The sequence below is a fragment of the Gossypium hirsutum genome, chromosome A09, assembly GCF_007990345.1.
Source record: "Gossypium hirsutum isolate 1008001.06 chromosome A09, Gossypium_hirsutum_v2.1, whole genome shotgun sequence".
In the NCBI taxonomy this organism is placed as follows: domain Eukaryota; kingdom Viridiplantae; phylum Streptophyta; class Magnoliopsida; order Malvales; family Malvaceae; genus Gossypium; species Gossypium hirsutum.
Genome location: NC_053432.1, coordinates 42,018,003 through 42,042,656, shown reverse-complemented (window position 1 = coordinate 42,042,656; position 24,654 = coordinate 42,018,003). Strand labels below are relative to the sequence as shown.

At 35.1% G+C, this 24,654-nt stretch overlaps 1 protein-coding gene across 2 annotated transcripts; it reads right to left on the bottom strand.

Annotated features, from left to right (window-relative positions):
* Positions 1 to 7,924: 7,924 nt before the first annotated feature.
* LOC107888757 (translation initiation factor eIF-2B subunit delta) lies at positions 7,925 to 11,955 on the bottom strand. Of its 2 annotated transcripts, XM_016812950.2 has the most exons (7): positions 11,219 to 11,955; positions 11,027 to 11,146; positions 10,180 to 10,535; positions 8,818 to 9,562; positions 8,596 to 8,698; positions 8,442 to 8,496; positions 7,925 to 8,236 (listed from the first exon to the last, which is right to left on the bottom strand). In XM_016812950.2, exons 1-7 carry the CDS (start codon positions 11,700 to 11,702, stop codon positions 8,174 to 8,176), a joined length of 1,926 nt encoding a protein of 641 aa, XP_016668439.2. In that variant the 5' UTR covers positions 11,703 to 11,955; the 3' UTR covers positions 7,925 to 8,173. The 2 variants fall into 2 exon arrangements, with proteins under 2 accessions (XP_016668439.2, XP_016668440.1); XM_016812951.2 differs by lacking the exons at positions 10,180 to 10,535; positions 11,027 to 11,146; positions 11,219 to 11,955 and adding an exon at positions 9,698 to 9,960.
* Positions 11,956 to 24,654: the final 12,699 nt, after the last annotated feature.

Genomic DNA, 24,654 nt, shown 5'->3' with positions numbered 1-24,654 from the left:
CATGTACTTATGACTATTAGGTATTTTTACCGATTAAGCCCTTTTACTCGTTTTCGCTTAAAACCGAGTAGCAAAAGTTGTCTAACATAATTTAATACCTCATATTCTATATAAAACACCAAAATACACAAATTTCACCTATGGGTATTTTTCCAAATATGAACCCTAGGTTGAATTATTGCTAGCATAAGTTAATTCGAGCTACCGGGATTTCAAAAACATAAAAATCATTAAAAACGGGGCATGAAATCACTTACTATGAAGCTTGAAAGTTGAAGAAACCCTAGATATGGGGAGAGGTAAAATTCAGCAGCAACAATATGGAGAAGATGATCATTTTGTGTTATTTTTCCCATTTTATTTCATTTAATATACAAATGGCCAAAATGCCCTTACTACTAAACTTTCCAAAAATTCCATTCATGTCCAATTTTTTTCCATAGACTTAGAAATTGGTCAAATTTCTATTTAAGACCTCCTCATTAATATTCCAAAGCAATTTCACACTAAAAACTCCTAGAATGCAAATTTTGCAAATTATTCGATTTAGTCTCTAATTTCAATTTAAGCACTTTAGGCATAGGATTTCATCACGAAATTTTTACACAATCATGCAATCATATCATAAACATCAAAATAATTATAAAATAATTATTTCTATCTCGAATTTGTGGTCACAAAACCACTATTCTAATTAGGCCCTAATTCGGGATAATACATAAACATATAATCGTAACATTTACTTTCCTTTACATCATTGCTCACACCGGCTGTGGGTCGAAATGTAAGCTACACGGTACTGCTCACATGAGCTGTGGAGTATCCGCAACAAATGCCGGACATCAGCCACCGGTAGGACATTCAAGACTAGCACCCGAAAACATGGTAACCCTAAAGATGTGTCATTTGTATCCTACAAATTTCTAATGTTCAAACAGGGCTCGATAATCGTCGTACGTCGTTGGATTTCCATCATTTCATGACTTGATAAACTGCATAATAACATATATATATATATTGAATCATTTACATTAGAACAACACATTAACAATCAATTTAATCAACATTTAAGTGATTATAGTTCATACGAACTTACCTGACTAAATTACAGAAATGTCGAAGTACAGGGGCTATTTGGTAATTTTCTATTATCCTACACTTTCCACTCAATCTTTATCTAAATTAATAATTTCATTAAATTTATTAATTTAGATAGTAAAATAATTTATTTTATGCAATTTAGCATTTTGACATTTTTACAAAAATTGCCCCTAATATTTTACTTTGATTCAATTTAGTCACTAAGCCTAAAACATGCAAATTAACCATTTTTATTGCAAACCCATACCAGAAAAATATTGTTAGCTTCCATTTCAGCCTATTTTTGCAACAATTTCACGACAATTCCATGAACTATTAATATTTCAACAATTTAATCCCTAATCAGTAAATTCATCAAAAACCACTTAATGAAATACTTATAAATAACAAATAATACTTCAAATTCATCATTTAATATCTAAAATCACATATATTCATCAATGGAAACATTCAATATCTTTAACAGTTTCAAAATCGAAGGTACGAGCTAGCTAGACCTAGTTGCAACGATCTCAAAAAATCAAAATTACTAAAAACAGGTAAGAATTACTTACCATGCTTGAGGAAATCACCATGGCCAAAAGCTTCATCCCTAACTCCATGGTGTCTTCTGTTGTGTTCTTATAAAACCAAAAAGATTATAACATATTGGCCATTTGTTTCTTTTAATTAATTTAATTATGAAATTACCATGTTGTCCATTTAAAAATCATCCAAATTTCATGCTTTTAGTTGCCCAAAACCATCCACTAAATCTTTAAATGGTTTAATTACCATTTAAGTCCCTTTTCATTTATTCAATAAGCCATTTAATCATTCAAATCAAATAGTGATCAAATTTACATTATTTACAATTTAGTCTTTTTAATTAATTAACTATCGAAACATTAAAATTTCTTAACGAAACTTTAATACAACCTTAATAACACTCTGTAAATATTTATGAAAATATTTACAGCTCGGATTTATAGAAACGAGGTCCTGATACCTCATTTTCTAAAACCACTTAACTTTAGGGTCTTACCACTTAAACCTAATTAATCATTCATATAATATAAATTACCATATCAAAACCTTTTTAAAACCATATTTGATTCTTAAATATTAAATAATAATATTTACAAGCTTACCCGTCGAATTTATGTTCCCGAAACTATTATTTTCGACATCACTGAAAAATGGATTGTCATAATGTGACCCATCCACACGGCCTCAACCCTTCTACACGGCCTTGGGACACAGTCATGTGTTCCCTTTTTTCATATTTTTCTTATCTTTTTAAATTTTGATTTTAGATTGATCCAAAATGATTGTCTATTTAGTTTTAACCTTTTGTAAGCTCGATATTAACCTATAACTGATTGAGACGCATGTTAATTTTTTTAAAAATTATAAATTGTTTGAAATTGTTTAATGTTAGTTGTAGATCATATTGCCCTGGGCCGGCGACCAAACCCGGTGAAGGGTATGACAGATTTATAAACACCCATCTTTCTTTATAGACTCATACTTGCAAGTAGTCCCATAGAACTTTCCCACTTTATACCTTTCCAATAATAAGGTAACCTTAAAAACTGATAGTTTTCAACAGACAATCTCTTTCTTAGGTTTCCTTTGGTGGCTTCCAAATTTGATAGACCTAAGCGGACTCCTCGCGGTATATAGTCTTGACGGGCTTCTTCCTCTTTTGTTATTTCCTGGCGGACTTTCCACCCAAGATAATCCTCAGCGAACTTTTTCTTAAGGTAATCCTTGGTGATCTTTCCACTATTCTAGTGACCTCTTTATAAATAAACACTTAAATTTTAAAAACATGAAGAATTGTTTCATTACCTCGTATCCATTAATGGTTTACTTGTTAATACTAGCATACTCTTAATGATAGATACTTATTTTCCAATACCTTTAAAGAAATACCCCTTCCTTCGCATATATCGCGTTTAAAACACTATTACTCGTTTCTCTTACCTTCGCACCTTTGGAGGATCCTCATGTCAACATGATTACCAGCATTTTCAGACGTGCCATGTTCATCATGCTAAACTTGCTCGCCACACGAGTCATACAATGATTTCCATTGTTATGCCCTAACAAGTTTCCTTGTTTACTATCCTTGCGGACTCCACTTCACCGTAAAGTGTACTTGTTCACCACTGGATTATGTCATAGCTAACCATGGACTATTGATTCTTCAGAATCAATAAACCCCTTTTAAGGTGTCGCCTCGAAGGACCTATATACCATTTATATAGTGTTACCCTGAAGGGCCAGTAGATAACCGTTGTCACGGTGTCGTCCCAAAGGGCTGCTAGATATCTGACCCACGATGCCGTCAAACTCCCTTGACTCCCATAACAATTTGCTCACTCCTCTATTATGCCAATTTTTCCTATCTTCATCTACCTCGTCAAAGTAACTCCCTCCGTATTTTGCATATAATAAACATGTCTTTCATGGAAGTCATTGTACTTATTACTGTAACATACAGGACGCCATTAGTTAATATGTTAATTCACAACCATTTGACATCCAGTGAACATATTTGTAAGTATACGCATACTTACATAGTGTTATGTATACACAACATACTCATTCACCATATTCATACACAATCGTGGATTCAAAAAAACTCAAAGCAGACATAAACGTAGATCATACAAGCAGCATAACATCATCAATCACCCAAAGGTAAAGTATAGAAACTCACCTTAAATCCTTCGTCTTCATCAGCTTAGCTTGTCCAAACACTAAAGCCTCCTTTTTCCTAGCAACTAAGCATGACAACTAGATATATCAATTAAACCAAGGGTATTCAAACCTTAAAACCTCGAATCCATTATTATACAGAAACTTTTTAGGAATTTTTACTTCTCTTTCATCTAATTTACGGGTATAATGAGACTCAGAAGCTTACCATCTTATTGGATTCTCTACTTTCCAGACTCACCACCCCATACAGAGTTTTCCTTAACTTTCTCTTCTTCGAAGCAACCAAAAAGACAATGCAAATGAGAAAAAATTGTAAAAAAAAATTGAGAAGAATTCCTTTGCAGAAATATCCCTTCTCATATATATATATTCTCATTTTTCATGATCTCCATAGTCCAAAATTATCGCCCGTCGCTAATCATTATATCTCGCACTAAGAAACCAATCATTCCAACTTAACTGAACCAGGATTAGAACTCAACTAATTACCAATCAGCCACCAAAAATATCCAAGTTTTTCAGTAAAGCCCATCAACTCACTATTTTATTCAATTAACTCCCAACTCTCCTTTAAATTCGAGACTTTAATGAAAGTCAGGCGTGACAAACTTAATATTAGTTAAACCATAGGTAATCAATGGGTCAATATTTACTTTACCACTTGTTTTACATACAAAACCATTGAGGACATTCTAACATTGATATAACGAATAAAATTTGTATATTTCCATGAATAACCAACTTGACCATTTCAATAACTTATAAAATATGATAAAATTACTACACTAAAGGCACAAAAAACTAACACTATCTTGACTTTTTGTCAAAAGAGAAATTTAGAACCAATGTCAAATACTTTTGCTAACTTGTTCATGTGCAAACTAAAACAGAGTTGTTGAATATATTCTCAAGCCCGTAGGTTAGTTTTTGAATACATTTAGAAGATGTTTACACCAAACAAAGAGCAACTTTTTAATGCAAAATATGAAGGATCTTGCATGGGGAATTAAGCCACAATGGCATATTAGTTTTGTTGATTGTAATGAATATGTGACTCTTAACAAAGATGAGAGGATGGCAATAAATCTTTTCTAAGTGGAGGTTTTACTTACAAAATATTGTAATAGTGGAAAATATTTGTTATTATTGTCTAGGATGGATTGGTGATTCAGTACTTGCAATAATTGTCATTAGTTAAGGTAAACAGGGCACTAAGAGTATTAAATGTTAGTTTTAAAATTTATTGATGCTTTTTATTTTTGTTATTCATTATATTCTTCTAATTGAAAATGCCTCAAACAGAAATTTTTTAATGCAAGTGTATTTTAGAAAAATCTTGAGAAAGGTTGGCATAGGTTCCATGCTTGGAAAGATTGGTGACTCTTCTAAAGGGCAGGCTCTAGTGAAGATGCCCTAGTGATGCCGTAGTTGGGATTGATAAAAAAGGCTTCTAATAAAGGTGTTTGTTATAACATTGGTAAGTCATCCTTAAAAGAGAAATGTGCTAGTGGATTAAGTAATAGTGAAAGGGTAACTCAACATAGGTTTCCTCATATGTGAGTAATACTAAAACTGAAAAGAAGGGTGGGAAAGCATAATTTCTATATCTTCTACTCCTACTAGTTCAAGTAGCAAGAGTAGTGAGCATTCTAGTGAGGAATGATTTAGGGTCTGTTAAGACAAATGATTTAGGGTCTGTTAAGTCAACATGGAGTAATTGGATGGAATTATAAATATTAGGGTAGTAATTTCTCTCTTTTGTAATTACAAAGAATTGCAATCCCTAAACATGTTTGGCTAACAGATTATAATTACATTGTAATCCCACATGTCATGTTTGGTAGTATAAATTGTAATTTCATTGTTACATGATTTATGTTTCTAAAACGCATTAACTACTATAAAAAAAACTATCACTACGATAAACGAATTTCTAAACTAATAATAAAAATTGAAATTAAATCATCATATGTAATATGTTAATCCAAGAGAGTAGTCGATAATACTATTCTGATAAAAGAAAAAAAGAAAAAAAAGCATCATATGCAATTTTATCTAATTTCTCTATCATTCCCTCTTTAGCGTTTAACATATACTCCATTACTCCTTATCATCATCAATTGGTCTTTGATCGAGTTAGTCATCATCTAAATTTGAATCTGAATTTGTATTTGCATTGTTAAGATTACAAAAATCTTCTTGTTTCATGTACTCTTTAATGGATCATCCCAATTGTACCTATAAATGAGGTTATAAAGTATGCAACATGCTAGTATAATTCAACCTTATTTTTTTATGCTATACTAAGGTGATGGCGTTAATATGAGATTTTTTTTTTTAGAACAACAAATTCCTCTCAACTACATTTCAAAGTTTTGAATATCTCAAATTGAAGAGTTCTCGAGGCAAATCTTTTTTTATGTAAATAACTATATTGTTTTTTATAATATATAGCATGGAAGCAATAAGTTCCATACTTTTTTATAAATAAGTATATTATAACATTTTTAGTCTTTTATAACACACAAATTATTTTTTATAATATACTTTTTGGTCATAACTTTAGAAATTTTTAGAACTTAAATAATATAACTTTTTCTTATAACTTTATAAAATACACATAAATTATTTTTTATAATACAATATTTTAAGATTTATAATATAACTTCAGAAATTTGTTGTGATAGTCATCCCAAACATTCATACATATTTATGTATATAATATAATTTCTTTAACTTAAACTTGCATAAAAAAAATAATTTCTTACAATTAATTCATGTATGAATGTTTGAAAGACATGGTAATTGGACTTGGGTGTAATTACCTACGTAATTATTCTAATTGTCACCCTCTCCCTAAGAATTGAAAAGTGTAATGGGGTGCTCTAATTACACCTAATTCATTGGTACCCATCAATTATAATGATTATTCAAATATGTCACCTCTATGCATAAACATCCAAATTCAATTATTGAGTGATTTTCCAAACACTAATAGATGTGTTTAATGCCTTTGTTAATATAGAAAATAAGTAGATGAATAGGTCATCTTCAACAAATGGGTTTTGTTAAATCTGAATCCAACAACTCATTGTTTACTGTGAGTTGTACATCCTCGTAACGTTGATGATATTTTAATAACAGGCATTTATGAATCTCTTACTCGTCAGGCCTAGTGGAGGATAAATATCTTCCTTGACGTCTTGGTTTTCTTAAAAAGATATGGCTAGTCTTCACTACTTTTTTGTAGTGGAGATTCGTAAGACATCTAAGGGCCTGTTGCCATCTCGGACCAAATATATTCTTGATGTCTTGATTGAACTTAATATGCAAAACAACAATGGAATCTAAACACCGATGAGTACCACTCATCAAGTACGTGCCAAGGATGGATCCCTGTTGATGCCACGCAATATCATCCGCTAGCTGGTAAATTAGTATCTTTTACCATTAATAAAGTATCACAATTCATGTATCGATCAACAAAGAAACATTGGAAGGTTGTTAAAAAGATGTTCCGGTACCTCGAACGAACTACTCAGTATGGGCTTCAGATTTAGTGCACCAATAACATGAGTCTTCATATATATATGTCTACGCTGATTGGGCAGGGGATCCTAATGACAGAGCCTCCTCTGAGTCTAGACAAAAAAAAAAACCCTTGCCTAGCAAAACTTTTTTGGATAAAAATTTTACCATATGTAACAATTCCTACAACTCGAATGGTTTATTGTGACAACGTTGATATGACATATCGTTGTCACAATCCATTCTTTCACAATAGAAGGAAGCATGTTGCGTGCTGTGTTTTACAAAGTACAAGCGCATCAAGTTATCAAACATAATTACTCTACTAACCACCTTGCAGATGCATTTGCAAGCCACTCTCATCGCTACCTCTCTTGAGGGGGCGTGTCGAGCATAACAATTTATTCCCCTGTACTTTTGATTAGAGTACTTTGCTCTTTCCATTATTATATTCAAGTTACTGTTTTCTAGAAGTATGACTCTAAGAAGTGGTTGAAATTTTATGTATATACAGCACGCAACTCATTTTTTATCTCCTCCTAAAACTCTATAATCAATAGTCTAACTTGCAATCAAGCATTGCATATACATGGAATTTTTTTTTTATCATCCAACACGACAAAAAAAAAATTACCATTATAGATACAGTAGACTTTTTAAGAATTGAGTTAATTTGACAATGGCATAAAATTATGATTTTGATGTAAAGAATGAAGAAGAAAGGTACTAAACTAACTGACTGAAGTAGCATAAATCATAGATCCATCTTCCCGAAAATGAATCTATTTATGAATCTATGTTAAGAGCTTTACTTCGGCAAAAACATGTGCTAACTCTATATCAACAAGTACTCCTTCCGATACTCGCGCACAATGACAGGCACACTTGTGGGAGGGATCTGTGGCACAAGCAATATAATGAGTCAAAATCTACTAATGCAAGTAACTTCAAGCAAGATCCAGCATCTAAGACATTTAATCCTCCCAAAAAAGAGGAGCAAATGATAAAGAAAGTATAAACAATAAACACGGATTTGGGGCAAGAATACACCTTGATGCAAAAATCTCCACCAAAGAGATGAAAGATTTATGGATAACACTTACCATGCCATAATCTGTAACAATCACTGAGATGTAATCTGAAGGAGTGGCATCATATCTGTTGTGATTCACACCAAGGTAAGAGGATTCAGAATCATTTAGATATTATTAAATCAAATAGTTCCTTTCTTTGGACATGAGACATCTAAAAGCTTACTTTAAATTAAGAAGTTCAAGGTTTTCCTTCTGTTTATCAGTCAAGTTATCTAAAAAATTCACATCCACTCTTCCTGGGACCTTTGATATGGCATCTGGATCACCTGCAAGGCATTCCAGAAGGAAGGTGTAAGTTGTCTGCCTCTTTTTTTTCTTTTTTTTTTTTTTTTTTTGGGGGGGGGGGGAGGGGGAGGAGAGGGGATTGTATAAAACACCAACATACCTAACTCGTTAAAGCAGATTGAATCAAGTTGCACCCTTTCATGAAATTTATATGCTTCACAGCAGACCAAAACTGGAACACGGAATGCATGAGCAACCATAGCAACAGATGCAGTTCCAACCATCGAATATACAGTCCCATTAGAAAATATAGAGGAAGCCCCAAGAAAAACTCGAGTGACTTCGTGCATGACATAAGAAATTGCATTTAATTGAGTATAAATACAACTAAGGCCCTTTACCACCAGCCTACGAAGTAGCTTTTGGCCTTCAAGCATCGGATGCGAGTCTACCACCACAACACGAAACTGTTTCCCAAGCTCATGGGCATACAAAAGAATCATTTCAACAACACATGATGATCCATATGTCAGAAGAACATCCCCATCTCTGATTTTTGCAGCAGCATGTCTAAGTATCACCTTATCAGCAAGCACTATCTTCTCATTTATGAAACGATCAATGTCAGAACAAAGGGTTGTTTTTGCTTCTGATTCAGAGAGAGTTAGTGGTAACCTGGCAATACGACTCTTCAGAAACCTGATTGCATTTCCCATGCTCATAGAAAGTGGGCGGCATTCAATCAGAAAAGAAACAAAACCACCAATTTTGGAAGTTAAATCTCTGGTGAGGGTTTTTTCAGGTGGTGTGGAATAGTCTCTGATAGCCTCCTGAAATGCCTGCAGCATTGCAATACAACGTGCATTTCCTCCTGACAAATCTCCAGCCAAATACTGCAATCCAACCTGACAATTTCATACAACACAACATTGCAAGGAACTCATTTCTCTGTCATTAAATTAAAAGATAAGAAAAATATGCTTTATTTACTTTTCAAATAAATAGACATCTGAGTAATTCATGCACCATGCAATAATTACCCTGTTCATTCTGATTCCACTTCCCACAATACATCCTCACACCAACTAGTATACCAAAGTTATAGAAAATTCGAGTTAAGATAATCCTTAAAACTTGGAGGAAAAACAACAAAAAATATACGAGCTCAGGAAGCTGACAAATAAGAGGTTAATGTAGCATTCTCGACTAAGATTTGCATGGTTGAGGATCGCTGTCCTGGATATTTAGTTTTCATGAATTTTTAAAAGAGGGGGACACATCCAAATCTACCCCCACCCCCTTCCCCTCTTATTTTTCCTTTTTCTCAACTGACTTGAAAGGAGTTACCCACCTAAAATACAGAATCATAAAATTTAAAAATTAAAATGCACAAATAACTAACCTATATGGGACTTCCATTTACTTCCCTTTCCAGTGTCAACTAGATTACAGCTAATCAGATAGGAAGAAGACAAATAAGGTCAACTGTTAACTAATCAGAACAGACTACTTAAGAGAGTACCTTGTACACAGCAGGATGCTTCTCATGAAGTTCAAAAAATTTCGACTGTAAATAAGGAAGCTGAGTTCCATTTTTGTGTGGCGGCAGATGGCGAAAGAGTTCAACTCTATTCCTAGCTTCAGGTTGATTCAACACAGATCGCCTTTTAGCCCTACCCCCACGACTCTCATCATCAAATTGCTTACGTGGAGGAGGAAGATCTTTCTTCCTCTCTTTCTCCACTGACCGATCAACTCCTATTCTTTCAGAAGCTGCAATTGAAGATGCAACTGGAGGGCCATCTTTCTTTAGTGGTGGCTGCTTCATGGGTTTAGAAGAAGGTGCTCCCCCAGCTGTACCAGATTTATTTGCCTCAGCTATAAAATTATAATTAGAAACGTTAGTGCCAAAAGGAAAAGCTAACAAATTATATACCATTAGAAAACCAAGTTCAATTGGTCAGAACAAGATTAAATAAAAAAGAATCAAACAACACTAATGTTTCATCAAAATCTAAAATGCCATTGCCTATGTTATTCACAGGGAGTCAAAGAAACAAATACTAAGGAAATGCTAACAGACTTCAACAAGCTATTCAATAATTTGAACGTCCTACGGGTAGAAACTATAAACTAGAAATTAGATGACTTGGCTCATTAGACTAAATCACATGTACAGCTTGAGTTTGATGATGAACTCACTTCATAAAAGGAATTTCTATTTCAATCAGATTAAGAACCAATTTTCTTTAAGTAAAGGGGGAAGCTTGCAACTGATTGCAACATGTGCTTAATCATCATCCCTTGAACCTGTTCTCAAATTCTCTTAATGTTCCCACTGAAAGAAAGAAAATATTACTGTTTCGAACCTTTAGAAGCAGCTTTAGCAGCCCGTTGAGACTCCTGCAAGGCACGTCTCTCAGCTTTTGTTGTTTTCGCTTTTAGAGGCTTTGAACTTGATGCTTGCTCCTTTTGCGCTTCACTTTTTCCTGCAGCAAAGTTTCATTTAATCCAAATACTTTGAAAGTCGTTTATTTTATTCAAAAAGTTATTATATTTACCAGGCAATGGATTCTTAGCTTCCACTGCAGCAACACTTTCCGGATGCTTCACTGTAGACAAATTGAAACCGCCACTGGGAAGACTTGAGGCAAATTTTGCTGAACTACTCCTCCGATACCATCCCAACGACGACTCTGCCCCCTCCGAGAGCTCTTCGTCACCAATTCGACTACGAGGCGGTGAATCCAACCACAACACTGACTCCGATGGGTTGTAACTTCCAACGGTAGGAAGCTCTCCAGAGTTTTCCCGCCCAGGAACGGGCACAGCGGCGGTGCGTCCGCCAAGGTTGTCGGAGAGGTGACGCGGCGGCGGTATCATGACGGGAGAGAGGGAGTTGCTGGCAGGAGAATCAGAGAGTGGAGGCGATTCGGAGCTTGGAGCGGCTGATTGCGGCCGAGGCTGCTGAACCGGCGTGTTAGGAGTGAAGAAGCCGACTTGGCGGACTCTGGGGACGGCTCGTGACATACGACGCGCGTCCATGGATAGTTGCCGTTCAAAGAAATTTGTTGGTTTTTGTGAAAATAAAAGAAAAAAAAGGTGAGAGAAATCAATGTTAGGGTTTGGAATTCATGCAAAAAAAAATTATAATAATAAATAATGAGAAGAAGGTATTAACATAGTTTCCTTTGAGAGAAGACCGAAATATTTTTATTATTTACGCTTTTTATGAATAAATAAATGAATAACATTCGCTACTTAGTGGAGAATAAAAAAAAATCTAAAAAGAATCCAAGACATAATTTTTTGGACGAAAAGACAATCTTATATTATCGGTGGATACTGAATTTTATTTTATTTGTTATTTAACTTTAAACATATTCTTGATACTTATTCTAACATTAAAATGTTTTAAATTTTATTCCTTAAGTTACAAAAGTAACAAAAACAGAACAAAACAAATTTGCAGTTATAATACATAATATTAAGGTTTGCTCTCTCTTTGGTATGCTCCTTGTAGCACGTCTCTGACTTTTTGTTTTTTTTTGTTTTCTTTGTTTTTTTGTTGTGTTTCGTTTTGAGTAGTCAGTCGGTTACTTTCTTCTGCCTAGGTTTATTTTGGTGTTCAGGTGGTATAAGGTGATAGTCATGGAGAATGATATGGAGGGGTTGAAGTTAGATGATGGGAAAGAAGAAGTGATGTTATTGCCTACTAAGTTTGATTCTTTAAAATTGGTCTATGAGTTTTGCTTGGTTGGTTGCTTCCTTACGTCAAGCGTAGTCTATTTTCCAGCAATGAAGAGTAAGATAGTGAACCTTTGGCTCCCTTTAGGGGGTGTTTAGATCTCAAATCTGAGGGAAAGGAGATAATTGTTTAAGTTTTTTTATAAGATGGACATTGAACGAGTGACAAATGAGGCTCTGTGGACTTTCAATAATCATTTATTGATTATGCATCGACTCAAGGAGAACGAAGACCTTATGCAACTGTCTTTAATTTTCTCATCATTTTGGGTTCAAGTGCATGATCTACCTCCAGGGTTTTTTTCCAGAGAATGTAATGAAACAACTTGGAAATTTTATTAGTAGATTCTTGGAATATGATATGAAAGAACTGAGTAGGGGAATGAAAAATTATTTACGTGTTCGGGTTCAATTAGATGTTAGATGCCCTTTGAAGCAAAGGAAAGAAAATCATGATCTCTCCCAGGAAGTGTACTTACGTAAATTTTAAGTATGAGAGATTGACCTTATTCTGTTTTTTATATGGTTGCTTAGGCCATAATGATTCTTTCTACCCCGTTAGATTTAAAAAAGGTGTAGAAGCTATAGAATTTGGATAGGATTTATCTTTGAAAGCACATTCAATGAGAGTTGCTGTCATGAATAGTGTGTGGCTAAAGGAGGAAGGAGGTGGGGAGTTGCAGGAAATGAATCAGGGACAACCTAATTTAGGTAGAAATTTAAGGGATGGAATAAGGAGGGAATCAGGGATGACGATCAATCCTACATTGGGATTTAATTTAGAAGGATTCATGAGTAGTAATGTCATGAATTATGGGGATCTTTAAAAGGATTGGGCCAGACAGACATGGCGCATGATATGGAAGAAAGCTCAATTGAAAGCGATGATGGAAAGAAGAGACGCTGTATGGATAGTTTGGATCCTAGCATTTCCAATACAGCTGATTTACCAGTGTCCAATAACGAGCAATCTATAGCTTGGTTCAATTTTTATCGGCAACTGCCAAGGGGCAAGCCAACCAGTCACAATGAAAATATTATGTCGGAATGTTCGTGGTTTAGGGAATCTACAAGATACTAGGAGACTTTGACACATGCTGAAGGTTTGTAATCCCTAATTGGTCTTTTTTATGGAGACAAAATTAAATGGTACGCAAATGGAAAGGTACGTAAAAGATGTGGTTTTTGTAACACCCCTAACCCATGCACGTCGCTAGAACAGGGTTTCGGAGCATTACCAAAACATTTAAAATATTTTTCCATTTAACTTCATAAATTACTATTCATTTACCGAGATCATCCATAACATCCCTTGATCGGGCCCTCGAGGCCCAGTTTGAGTAGTAGAATTTAATCGGAACTTAATCGAGCCTCTAAGAATTTTTTACAAAATTACAAAATTTTTCCAAGGTACTGGACTCACACGCCTATGTGGTCCAAAGGGACATGCCCATGTTAGAGGCCATGTTTGACCCCGTGTAACTCTCTGAATTGCACACACGGCCATGCCACAGGCCCGTGTGCTAGGTCGTGTGGTTAATTAATTCAATTCGAATTAGGTGCAGGTTTCACACGGCTAGGATACATGCCCGTGTTCTAGGCCGTGTGGTACACACGGTTGAGACATACGTCCGTGTCTCTGCCCATGTGCCCAATTCTGAGCATTTTGTTTCTCAAAATTTAGGTGCAAGGAACACACGGCCTAACCATATGCCTGTGTTACCAGGCCGTGTGTCATACACAGTCTAGACACATGCCCGTGTGTGTGCCCATGTGGACAAAATGAAGTCATTTCCTAGCTTCATTTCTCACCCAAATTCACCCAAAAACTTTCACATAAAACACTCTACCAATTCAAGCCATTTCAAGCATTCAAATTTGGCAATTCCATCATTCATCAAGGCATATCATTTTCTGCATACATGGTTACAACTCATCTTAGCTTAACTTAAGCATTAACAACATTAATCACATGAACTTAGCATAACACATATGTCTGGCGCAGAGGTATCTTCTCTAGCACAAATAGCATATGTCCTCGTAGGTGCTCGTGCCTCAGATCTAGCGCCGTGTCTTTGGTAGTACCTCGACTACCACTAATATTATCGGGGTGACGAGGTGGTCCTGTAACAGCCCAAAATTTACCCTAGTCGGGAAGTGGTTTCGGGACCACAAAACCGAGTTATGAAGATAATTAATTGTTATATTCTATGTTTATTATGTGTGTACATGCATATGTGGAAGTTTCATGCCTTAATTTTGCCAATTGCATGAGGAATTATTAAATAGGGATCAACATGAGACATGGTGAAAAATGATAGGTTAATTTTAAAGGGGCTTATTAGTGCATGTCAACACAAAGGTGGACTTGCATGTCAAATTGCCCAATTTTCCTTATAGTGGCCGGCCAAGGTGGGTTGATGATGGGCAAAATATTTGTTGAAATTGATATTGGGTTATGGGATTTAATAAATAAAAGAAAAGAATGAAAATGTGATGAAAAAAAAAGGGGCTTCATTCTTGTCTTCTTGGCCGAATTGAAGGAAGGAATAGGGGCAAAGAACTTTCGGCCATTTGAATGTTTAATAAGGTTAGTATATTGTGTTAAAGTTGTGAAATTTTAGCTTGTTTTAGGTTAATTATCATGGTTCTTACTTAGACCATGCTAATTCTTTTTAAAAAACTTTGATGGATGGATGGACCATTTGGCTATGGCTATTAAAGAAGGAATTTGATTATTTCCTTTAAGTTTTGATGGATAAAGAAACAAAAGGTTGTTGATGGAAGAAGTTAATGTGTTAAGAGATTATATGAAACTTATTCATGTTTATATATGTTATATGCATTGAAAATGGTTGATGATTTTGGAAGTGATTAGATTGAATCGGCCATGGTATATCCATAAACCCGATTTATGCTTGTTATGTGGTGGAAATTAAGGGTTAAATGTATGAAATTTGATGTCTATTAACTATAGGTAATCACATACGTAAGGTCAAATTTAATTTGGTATATTCGGCCATATAGGTGTATATGTTTGTGATACTATTTTTGTTAACTCTTGATAACCGATTAAGGGAGTAATATTGGCTTATAAGGTTGAGTTGATTCATGATGTTGTATATTAGAATCAAAAATACTCAAGACTAGGTTACCATAATAGCGATAATGCATTCGGCCTTGAAGCATTAATCGAATATGGTTAAGGTTTTGATATTTTGAACAAGGATAATTGTGAAATGGAGTGAAAACCGTTAAATTATACATAAGTATCCAGCAAGAAAATTAAACTACTAAATGTGTTTATTATAGATCAAGACATCAAAGGGAGAGAATCAAGCAAAGGCAAAGAAAAGATCATCGAGTAGCCGAGTTGGAACCGTCTTACCCAACATAAAGTAAGTCATTAAGCATATAGTTGGTATTAATTCAAATGGTCATAACGTTTATGTAATGATGCTGAATGGAATGAATAAATATACATATGCATGTACGTATGTGGTGATGAAAGTGTTGAATGAAAAGAAAAGAGGTGAGATGTATTGAGTTGTTGATCTCGGCACTAAATGTGCGGGTATAAACATTTATGACCATGAGATTGGCGCTAAGTGTGCGGGTTTAAATTGTGCAGCACTAAGTGTGCGAATTGAATATGTAGCACTAAGTGTGCGAGTTTGACTATGTAGCACTAAGTGTGCGAGTTGACTATGTAGCACTAAGTGTGCGAGTATGATTATGTAGCACTAAGTGTGCGAGTTGATTATATAGCACTGAGTGTGCGGACTTAATAAATATTCTTGAATCATTATGGACACTAAGTGTGCGACACTATTGAGTCGATCACGGATAGCGGATCGGGAAAGTATCTTGAGTTCATGGCTAATAGGTGCTATGTTTATATTTGGAGTTGAGCTTGGTAAGTTGAACCTATGTGACAAATATACTTGAAGTCACGTACATAAGATTTATCGTGGAATGGGTGAAAGGCCGTTTAGTTGTATGATTGTAACGAAAATAAAATGATTTATGAAAATGCCTCGAATATTCTATTGATGAGTATATGGAATGTGAATGCATGATTTGGTATGAGATTGAACCGATAGGTCGGAGGAACTATGGTATGGTTCGGTATGGATGGAGTAACTAGCCTCGTTCCATTTTGTTTCCTCTTGTGATAATGTTATTAATGGATGGTAGTGTATTGCTAATGACTTACTGAGTTATAAACTCACTCGGTGTTTCCTTGTCACCTATTCTAGGTTTCTTGGACTCATCTCCTTTTGCGTGGTCGGGCTGTCATTGAAGTCATCACACCGGATAGCAAGTTTTGGTACTTTCTTCTTAGTTGGCTTAGGAGAACACTTCGGCATGTATAGGCTATTATGTTGTGTTTGAACTTTGGTATGTAATCTTTTAGCCATGCGAAAATGGCATAAATGTTCGGTTGGGTTTGGATTCATAACGTTAGGTCGCAAATCTTGATAATTCGACCTTTTTATGCCATACGTCATGGTTGATTATTTTGGTGTTAAAATTCATGATATGGCAATAGTGTAGTAGGGGGAAGTTTGACAATGATTAGCCTTTGGCATGGTTAGTCATGATCATAATTTGTGATATGCATGATGAATTATTAGTTAGATCAAGGAGTAAACACGAAGTGGGCATAGTTGCTTTCGTAACAGATTCTGGCAGCAGCAGTGACATGAGATTGAAAAATCACTAAAAATAGTAGGAGTGGAATTAATTGATGAATAAATTATGTAATCGAAGTTCGATGAGTCTATTTTCATATAGAAGTAACGAAAAGATCATATGGACAGTATGTTAAGAGATAATCAGGTTCTCGTGGGACAGGGCCAGAACGGTTTCTGGATTCCCTGCTCCGACTTTGGAAATTCATTATAAATTAACCAGAGATAATTAGGAGTCATACCATATATGTATAGATTCCTCTCTGAGTCTAGTTTCTATAGAAACAAACGGAATCAGTATGGAAGTTCTGTACAGGGAGATATCCAGGTCGTAATGCGCAAAGGTCAGTGTAGTCGACCCCAGTAACATGGGAGACTTTGACTAATAAACTGTACTAATTGGCCCGACCAAAAATTCTAGAAAAAAATATGTAGATGGGAATATGAGTCTAGTTTCAGGGAAAATTCACGGAACTGGATTTTGAGTTCCAGAGCTCAAGATATGATTTTTAAAGTGACTAGTACGCAGATTGACAGCTTGTCTGGAAAAATTTTAATAAGTGGTTTGAAGTCTGTTAACACCTCGTGTTCGAATCCGGCGACGGCCTCGGGTTCGGGGTGTTACAGGTCCGCCCCTCGCAACAGGATTGCTTGGATTTGGAGTTGGTTCTATCTTCTTTTTAACTCTTTCGGGACAATCCTGAGAAAATGGTCAAGTGAACCACATCCGAAACAAGTTCCACTTCTAGACTGACATTCCCTATGATGAAACTTGTTACAATGTTTACATTTCAGTTTGGGATTACCGACACTACCCACACTGGTCATAGATGGAGTTAAAGACCTCGGGTTAAATCGTTGAGAGCCCCATTCCCTTTCAGAATATCCCATGGATGTGGTCACACGATCATAATACTTCTTTAATTTCTTAGAAGCAAATGATTGTGACTTACTCATAGCTCTTTTTCCAAAAATTCGAGCCTCCCTTTCGGCTTGTTTCTTTTCTTTACTTAGTTCCTCAGCTTTGTGTACTCAGCTGACTAATGCCGCAAATTCCTTTATTTCGAGAATCCCGATCAATAGCTTGATGTCTTCATTTAGGCCTTCTTTAAAACGTTTACACATTTTAGCCTAGTTAAAACCCATTCTTTAGCATACTTACTCAGTCGAACAGATTACCATTCATATTCAGATACAGTCATGCCTCCCTGCTTGAGTTCTAGAAATTCTTTCTTTTTTTGATCCATGAACCTCTGACTAACATATTTCTTTCTGAATTCAGTCTGAAAGAATTCCCATGTCATATTCTCTCTCGGTACTACCTAAGTTATGGTATTCCACCAATGATAAGCCGTATCTTTCAGTAGAGATACTGCACATTTCAGGCACTTGACAGGTGTGCAAGATAATTCATCAAAAACCCAGATAATATTTTCTAGCCAAAACTCGACCCTTTTGGATCATCATCTGTAGTATCCTTAAATTCTTCTGCCCCATGTTTGTAGATTTTATCTATCGGAGGCTTAGCAATTCTAACAGGTTTAGCACCCTGTGGTACCTCAGGAACCGTTTAAGGAGCAAGTGGGGGAGGTCGTTGTATAGCGGGGTTTGTTCTCAGGTATTGTGTAAACCATTCATTCACCATTTGAAAGAAGGCTTGTTTCGCCTCCTCACTTCAGCCCTCAGACACTGGCCTTTCACTACCCGATGCAGATGCAACTCTTTGAACTGAAGCTGAAGCTGAAGCATTGCTTTCAGCTTCCTCAAATTCAGCTCTAGCTCGGTTGGATGACATTACTATATGAAAAACACATTTAAAAAAATGATCAGGAGTCATCACACTATCACAATTTATATAATTGCATGTATAGCTAGACTCGTGTTTACTACGTCAGATCTGAGAATTGGCTAAACTGTAACTCTGATACCACTAAATGTAACACCCCTAACTTGTGTCTATCGCTGGAATAGGGTTTCGGAGTATTACCAGAACATTTAAAACATTTTTCCATTTAACTTCATATATTATTATTCATTGACCGAGATCATCCATAACGTCCCTTGATCGGGCCCTCGAGGCCCAATTTGAGCATTAGAATCAAATCGGGACTTCATCGGAACCTCTAAGAATTTTTTGCATAATTACAAAATTTTTCAACGGTATAGGGCTCACACACCCGTGTGGTCCAAGGGACATGCTCGGGTGACCCTAGGACACACCCGTGTTAGAGTCTATGTTCGACCCCGTATAACTATCTGACTTGCACACACAGCCATGCCACACGCCCGTGTGCTAGGCCGTATGGTTAATTAATTCAATTCTAATTAGATGTAGGTTTTACATAACCAAGATACACGCCCGTGTTCTAGGCCGTATAGTACACACGGCTGAGACACACATCCGTGTCTCTACCCATGTGCCTAATTCTAAGCATTCTGTTTCTCAAATTTTAGGTGCAAGGGACACACGACCTAACCAAATGCTCGTGTTACCAGGCCATGTGTAACGCCCCATACCCGAGACCGTCGCCAGAGTCGAACACAAGGTGTTAACAGACTTAATTCATTACTTAAACAGCTCAAACAATTTATTTTTAAAATTTTCAGTCAAGCTAGCAATCTGCATCACAGTCGCTTAAAAATTCATATCTCGAGTTCCAAAACTCAAAATCCAATTCCGTAAATTTTTCCTAAAACTAGACTCATATATCTTTTTACTAATTTTGTTCTAGAATTTTTGGTCTAGCAAATTAGTACAGTTTATTAGTTAAAGTATCCCCTATTTCAGGGTTCAACTGCTCTGACCTCTGTGTATTACGAATCAGATATCTCCCTGTACAGAGTTTCAATGACTATGCCGTTTATTTCTAATAAAACTAGACTCAATAAGGAATCTTTGAACAATTTATTCATGACTATGCCGTTTATTTCTAATAAATCATGACTTCTAATTATCTTTGAACAATTTATGGTGAATTTCCAAAGTCAGAACAGGGGATCCAGAAATCGCTCTGGCCCTGTTTCACAAAAATTTAAACATCTCATAAAATATAACTCACATACCTGTTTTGTTCCATCCATATGAAAATAGACTCATAATTCTTCAATTCCATATCTTATTCATCATCTAATTGTATCTCTACTATTTTTAATGATTTTTCAAACTCACGTCACTACTGCTGTCTGAATCTATTTTATGGTAAATTTTACCTGTTTCATGGTTTCCATGAATTAGCTAGCAATTTAGCATACATAACACCAAATATGATCATGATTAGCCATTCCAATGGCTAATCATTACCAAGCATTTCCATACCACTCAATAACCATATCATAAGACCATATATATAAAATGATTATAATGCTATACATGCCATACTCAAAATATGCAAGCCATTATGCCAAAATGGTATACGGATAGTGTGAGAATGCCTCCGACCGTTCCCGATTTCCGAGCTGGCTTGTCAACACTACAAGGAATGAAAAGGAGGAAGTAAGCATAAATGCTTAGTAAGCTCACATGCAAATAGCAAGTAACACAACTATATAAGCAAACATAAAACATCATTTGCATAATCATCACCGTGACATTCATATCACATTTTCATTTATCATCTTACCATATTGTTGTTATATCGAGTTTTCAACCCGAGGGTTAAGTACATACCTGTTCAAAGTATTCATTTCACAACACTTACCAATACGTCCATTTCATCTCGAGTATTCCTCCATTTGAGTAGAATTTTACCCGTTGAACACATCGGAATATAATTCAGATACATGGAAAGTTTGTACATAAGTGCCACATATGTAGCCAAGCTACCATGTAACCCGCCCATAAGTGAACTCGGACTCAACTCAACGAGCTGGGGCGTTCACATCCATAAGTGAACTCGGACTCAACTCAACGAGCTCGGATGCCTAGTTACATCTCTCGAACTCGGACTCAACTCAACGAGTTCGGACATTCGCATCCATAAGTGAACTTGGACTCAACTCAACGAGTTCGGATGCCCAAATATCCTAGTGACATGTCACTTGTATCCTAATCTATTCCTAAGGTTCAAACGGGATTTTCCTCGAACACATCTCCATGCCATCTTCCGTAAAATACCGAAACCAATATTCAGTAGCACTTTATATTTAACAAATAATTGACATAATTTGCATTTTATTCGAAAATAACCACAAAGCATATATTTCATGATAAAAATCAGCATATCATATAATTAACATCAATAACTTAAAAATATCAATTATACTACATTATTTACACATGAACTTACCTCGTATGCGAAAATGGCTACTTTTACCATTTCGTCCACAACTTGGTACTTTCCCCATTTTAGCCCGAATTTTAGTTTTCCGTGCTCTATCATTTAAAATATAGTCTAATTAGGACTCACATTATTCAAATTGACCCAAACTCATATTTTTGCAAAATTACAGTTTTGCCCCTAAACTTTCACATATTTACACTTTTGCCCCAAAGCTCGTAAATTAAACTTCAGCCTATTTCTTATGTTTTATGACATGCTGATCATTTTCCCCTTCTATGGCAACATCAAATTCTCACTTTAACATGTACTTATGACTATTAGGTATTTTTCCCTTTTGCTCATTTTCGCTTAAAACCGAGTAGTACAAGTTGTCTAACATAATTTAAAACCTCATATTTTATCATAAAACACCAAAATACACAAATTTCACCTATGGGTATTTTTCCAAATATGAACCCTAGGTTGAATTATTGCTAGCATAAGCTTAATCGAGCTACCGGGACTCCAAAAATGTAAAAATCGTTAAAAACGAGGCTAGAATGGACTTACAATCAAGCTTGGAAGCTTGAAAAACCCTAGCCATGGTTTCTCCTTGCTATATTCGACCATGGGGTTGAAGATGAGCAAAATTGGCTTTTAATTTTGTATTTTAATTCATTTTACCCCTAAATGACCAAAATGCCCTTACTACTAAACTTTCCAAAAATTCCATTCATGTCCAATTTTTGTCCATAGACTTAGAAATTGGTAAAATTGCTATTTAAGACCTCTTAATTAATATTTCAAAACAATTTCATACTAGAAACTTCTAGAATGCAAGTTTTGCAAATTATTCGATTTAGTCCCTAATTTCAATTTAAGCACTTTATGCATAAAATTTCTTCACGAATTTTTCACACAATCATGCAATCATATCATAGACCTCAAAATAATCATAAAATAATTATTTCTATTTCAAATTTTGTGGTCACGAAACCACTATTCCGACTAGGCCCAAAATCAGGATATTACAACTCTCCCCTTTTAGGGATTTTCGTCCCCGAAAATCTTACCAGAAAAGTGGTCTTCACTTTTAATCTCATATTCGGTGCCGAAGAACTTTCACTTAGGCTGTACCTCCAATACATCTCTTTAATTTCTCATATGATCTGAAAGCTTACAGTCTCAACTTTCAACTGTTCTTAAATTTTCAACCCTTCTCAGTTTCCCATGATATCATGACATAAAATCCGGATCTTAACTTGATTAATGGAGACCGAATTCCAAGAAATCCAACAATCAAAGAGACCTGAAATTCCATGAATCTAATAAGTAGGAATTCTTTCAATATAGATAAGATTTATAGATCTCGCCAAACATTTAACAATAGGATACATCACATTTTCCTCTTTCCACTATGGAAATAATTCTGATATGGCCTCAAGAATAATCCTTCTCATTTCCATCCCAATATCAACACTAACAAGGATAATTTTGATAGATCCCAATGCTCGGCTTTAACCCCTTTAACAACTCTGATTTTATGTAACATCGAATGCTCTAAACTATCACATTACCTCACTGTCTTGAAACACATCACAATTCATACAACAGTACATTACTGAAAGTTAGGAAGTCTTTACTCAATGTAGACTAGTCTAGTTCAGACGCTTCGGTTACCAATATTCTCATCTATCCAAACTTTGTCAACATGTAATAAACTTTTCAGCTTTCACAAGACGAAAACCTTATCATTCGTAGTGACTTTAACTAATATCCAACTCTTTCTAATAAATATACACTTCTTGTTCAGACTATTTACTCTTTTATCAGTACAAAAATGAAATTATATTATCAGACTTGAGAAAAATAATCCTGGCATAATTATCACATGAAATCTTTCAAATAAATAATTCACCATACCGACTGAAACTCGCGCTTTGATCACCTATGCCTTTACTGATGTCAAATCCTTACACAGAAATTAGAAAAAATCCCAATACTAAAATCACCACATTACCAAGATCAAATTAGAAGTATAGTCATATTTGACATGATTATCACGAGCTGAAGAACGTACTTCGAACATAAGTCATAATTGACAAATTATGGAACAAAGATAATAAGAAAACCGAATAAAGAAATCCAAGATAGAGAAACCCAGAATAAAGAAATCCAGAATAAAGAGATCCAGGATAAAGAAACCCAATATACGATATTATGCCGGAAAATCGAAAACCAAACTCATAGAGAAAATACAGAATACCCCGATAATTCTTCAAAGAAAGAAAGTCCAAAAGAAAACATCATTTAATCCTACTAAAATCAAATATAACAAGATCAATATATCTTCCCATACATATATATCAGATGAAGCATCAAGTAGAAGAAACAGAATCATAATATCATATGTATTCTCTCATCAATTCTTATCAGACGAAATGAAATAGAATACCCGATGAAATAGAGCAATATAAATTATAAACCAGTCAGACTACCAATGCTTTCATCCAACACCAGAATTAGAAGACATTCCCATATAACAAGAATTTCTTCAGAAGATCAATAGCCATAGAAATATTTCTGAGAACGGGTAAACACATAGAACATCTCAAAAGAGACTGCTAAATCTGTCCAGTCATAACTGTCACACTCAGATAGTTCACATTTCAAATATCATTTCCCCAACTAGTTCTGCCATCACAAATTTCATATTAAACCATTCACTAAAGAAGGCCAGTTCTGAATAAATTTCGATTTACACTTTTCTCGACCTTGCATCTGAGTAATTCGATTTACCAAAGAGAATTCCTTCTCTAACTGGGACAGTGCATAATTCCAATAATCTTTATATCAATCCGATACTTTACTGACTCTGACTTTACTTATCAGCTCATTTTCAATCTTTGATCATACTTATAATTATTCTATCACTGAACTCTTTGGGTTCTCAACCGGAAACTTATTCAATACAAATCTCATGAAATTCCATTATAAGTACCATTTCGGTAAGGGGGAGGGGTTGTAGGACCTCTGACTTGACTTTCTTATACATACACATATGACACAACTTCCATCATCATAGCAACATCATCAAAATCATGTCATTCAGTCAGGCAATGCAACATTCATGTTGGCTTACACAAATTTTCCTATTGTCCCATTTAGACAATATACTTATGCATACATTCTATGTTTTCTAGATAGCTTTACTTATCCATTCATTTAATTAAATTAATTCATGCTCATGACATCATATAAGCCAAAAAAACATAGATATTTGCATCACAATCACAA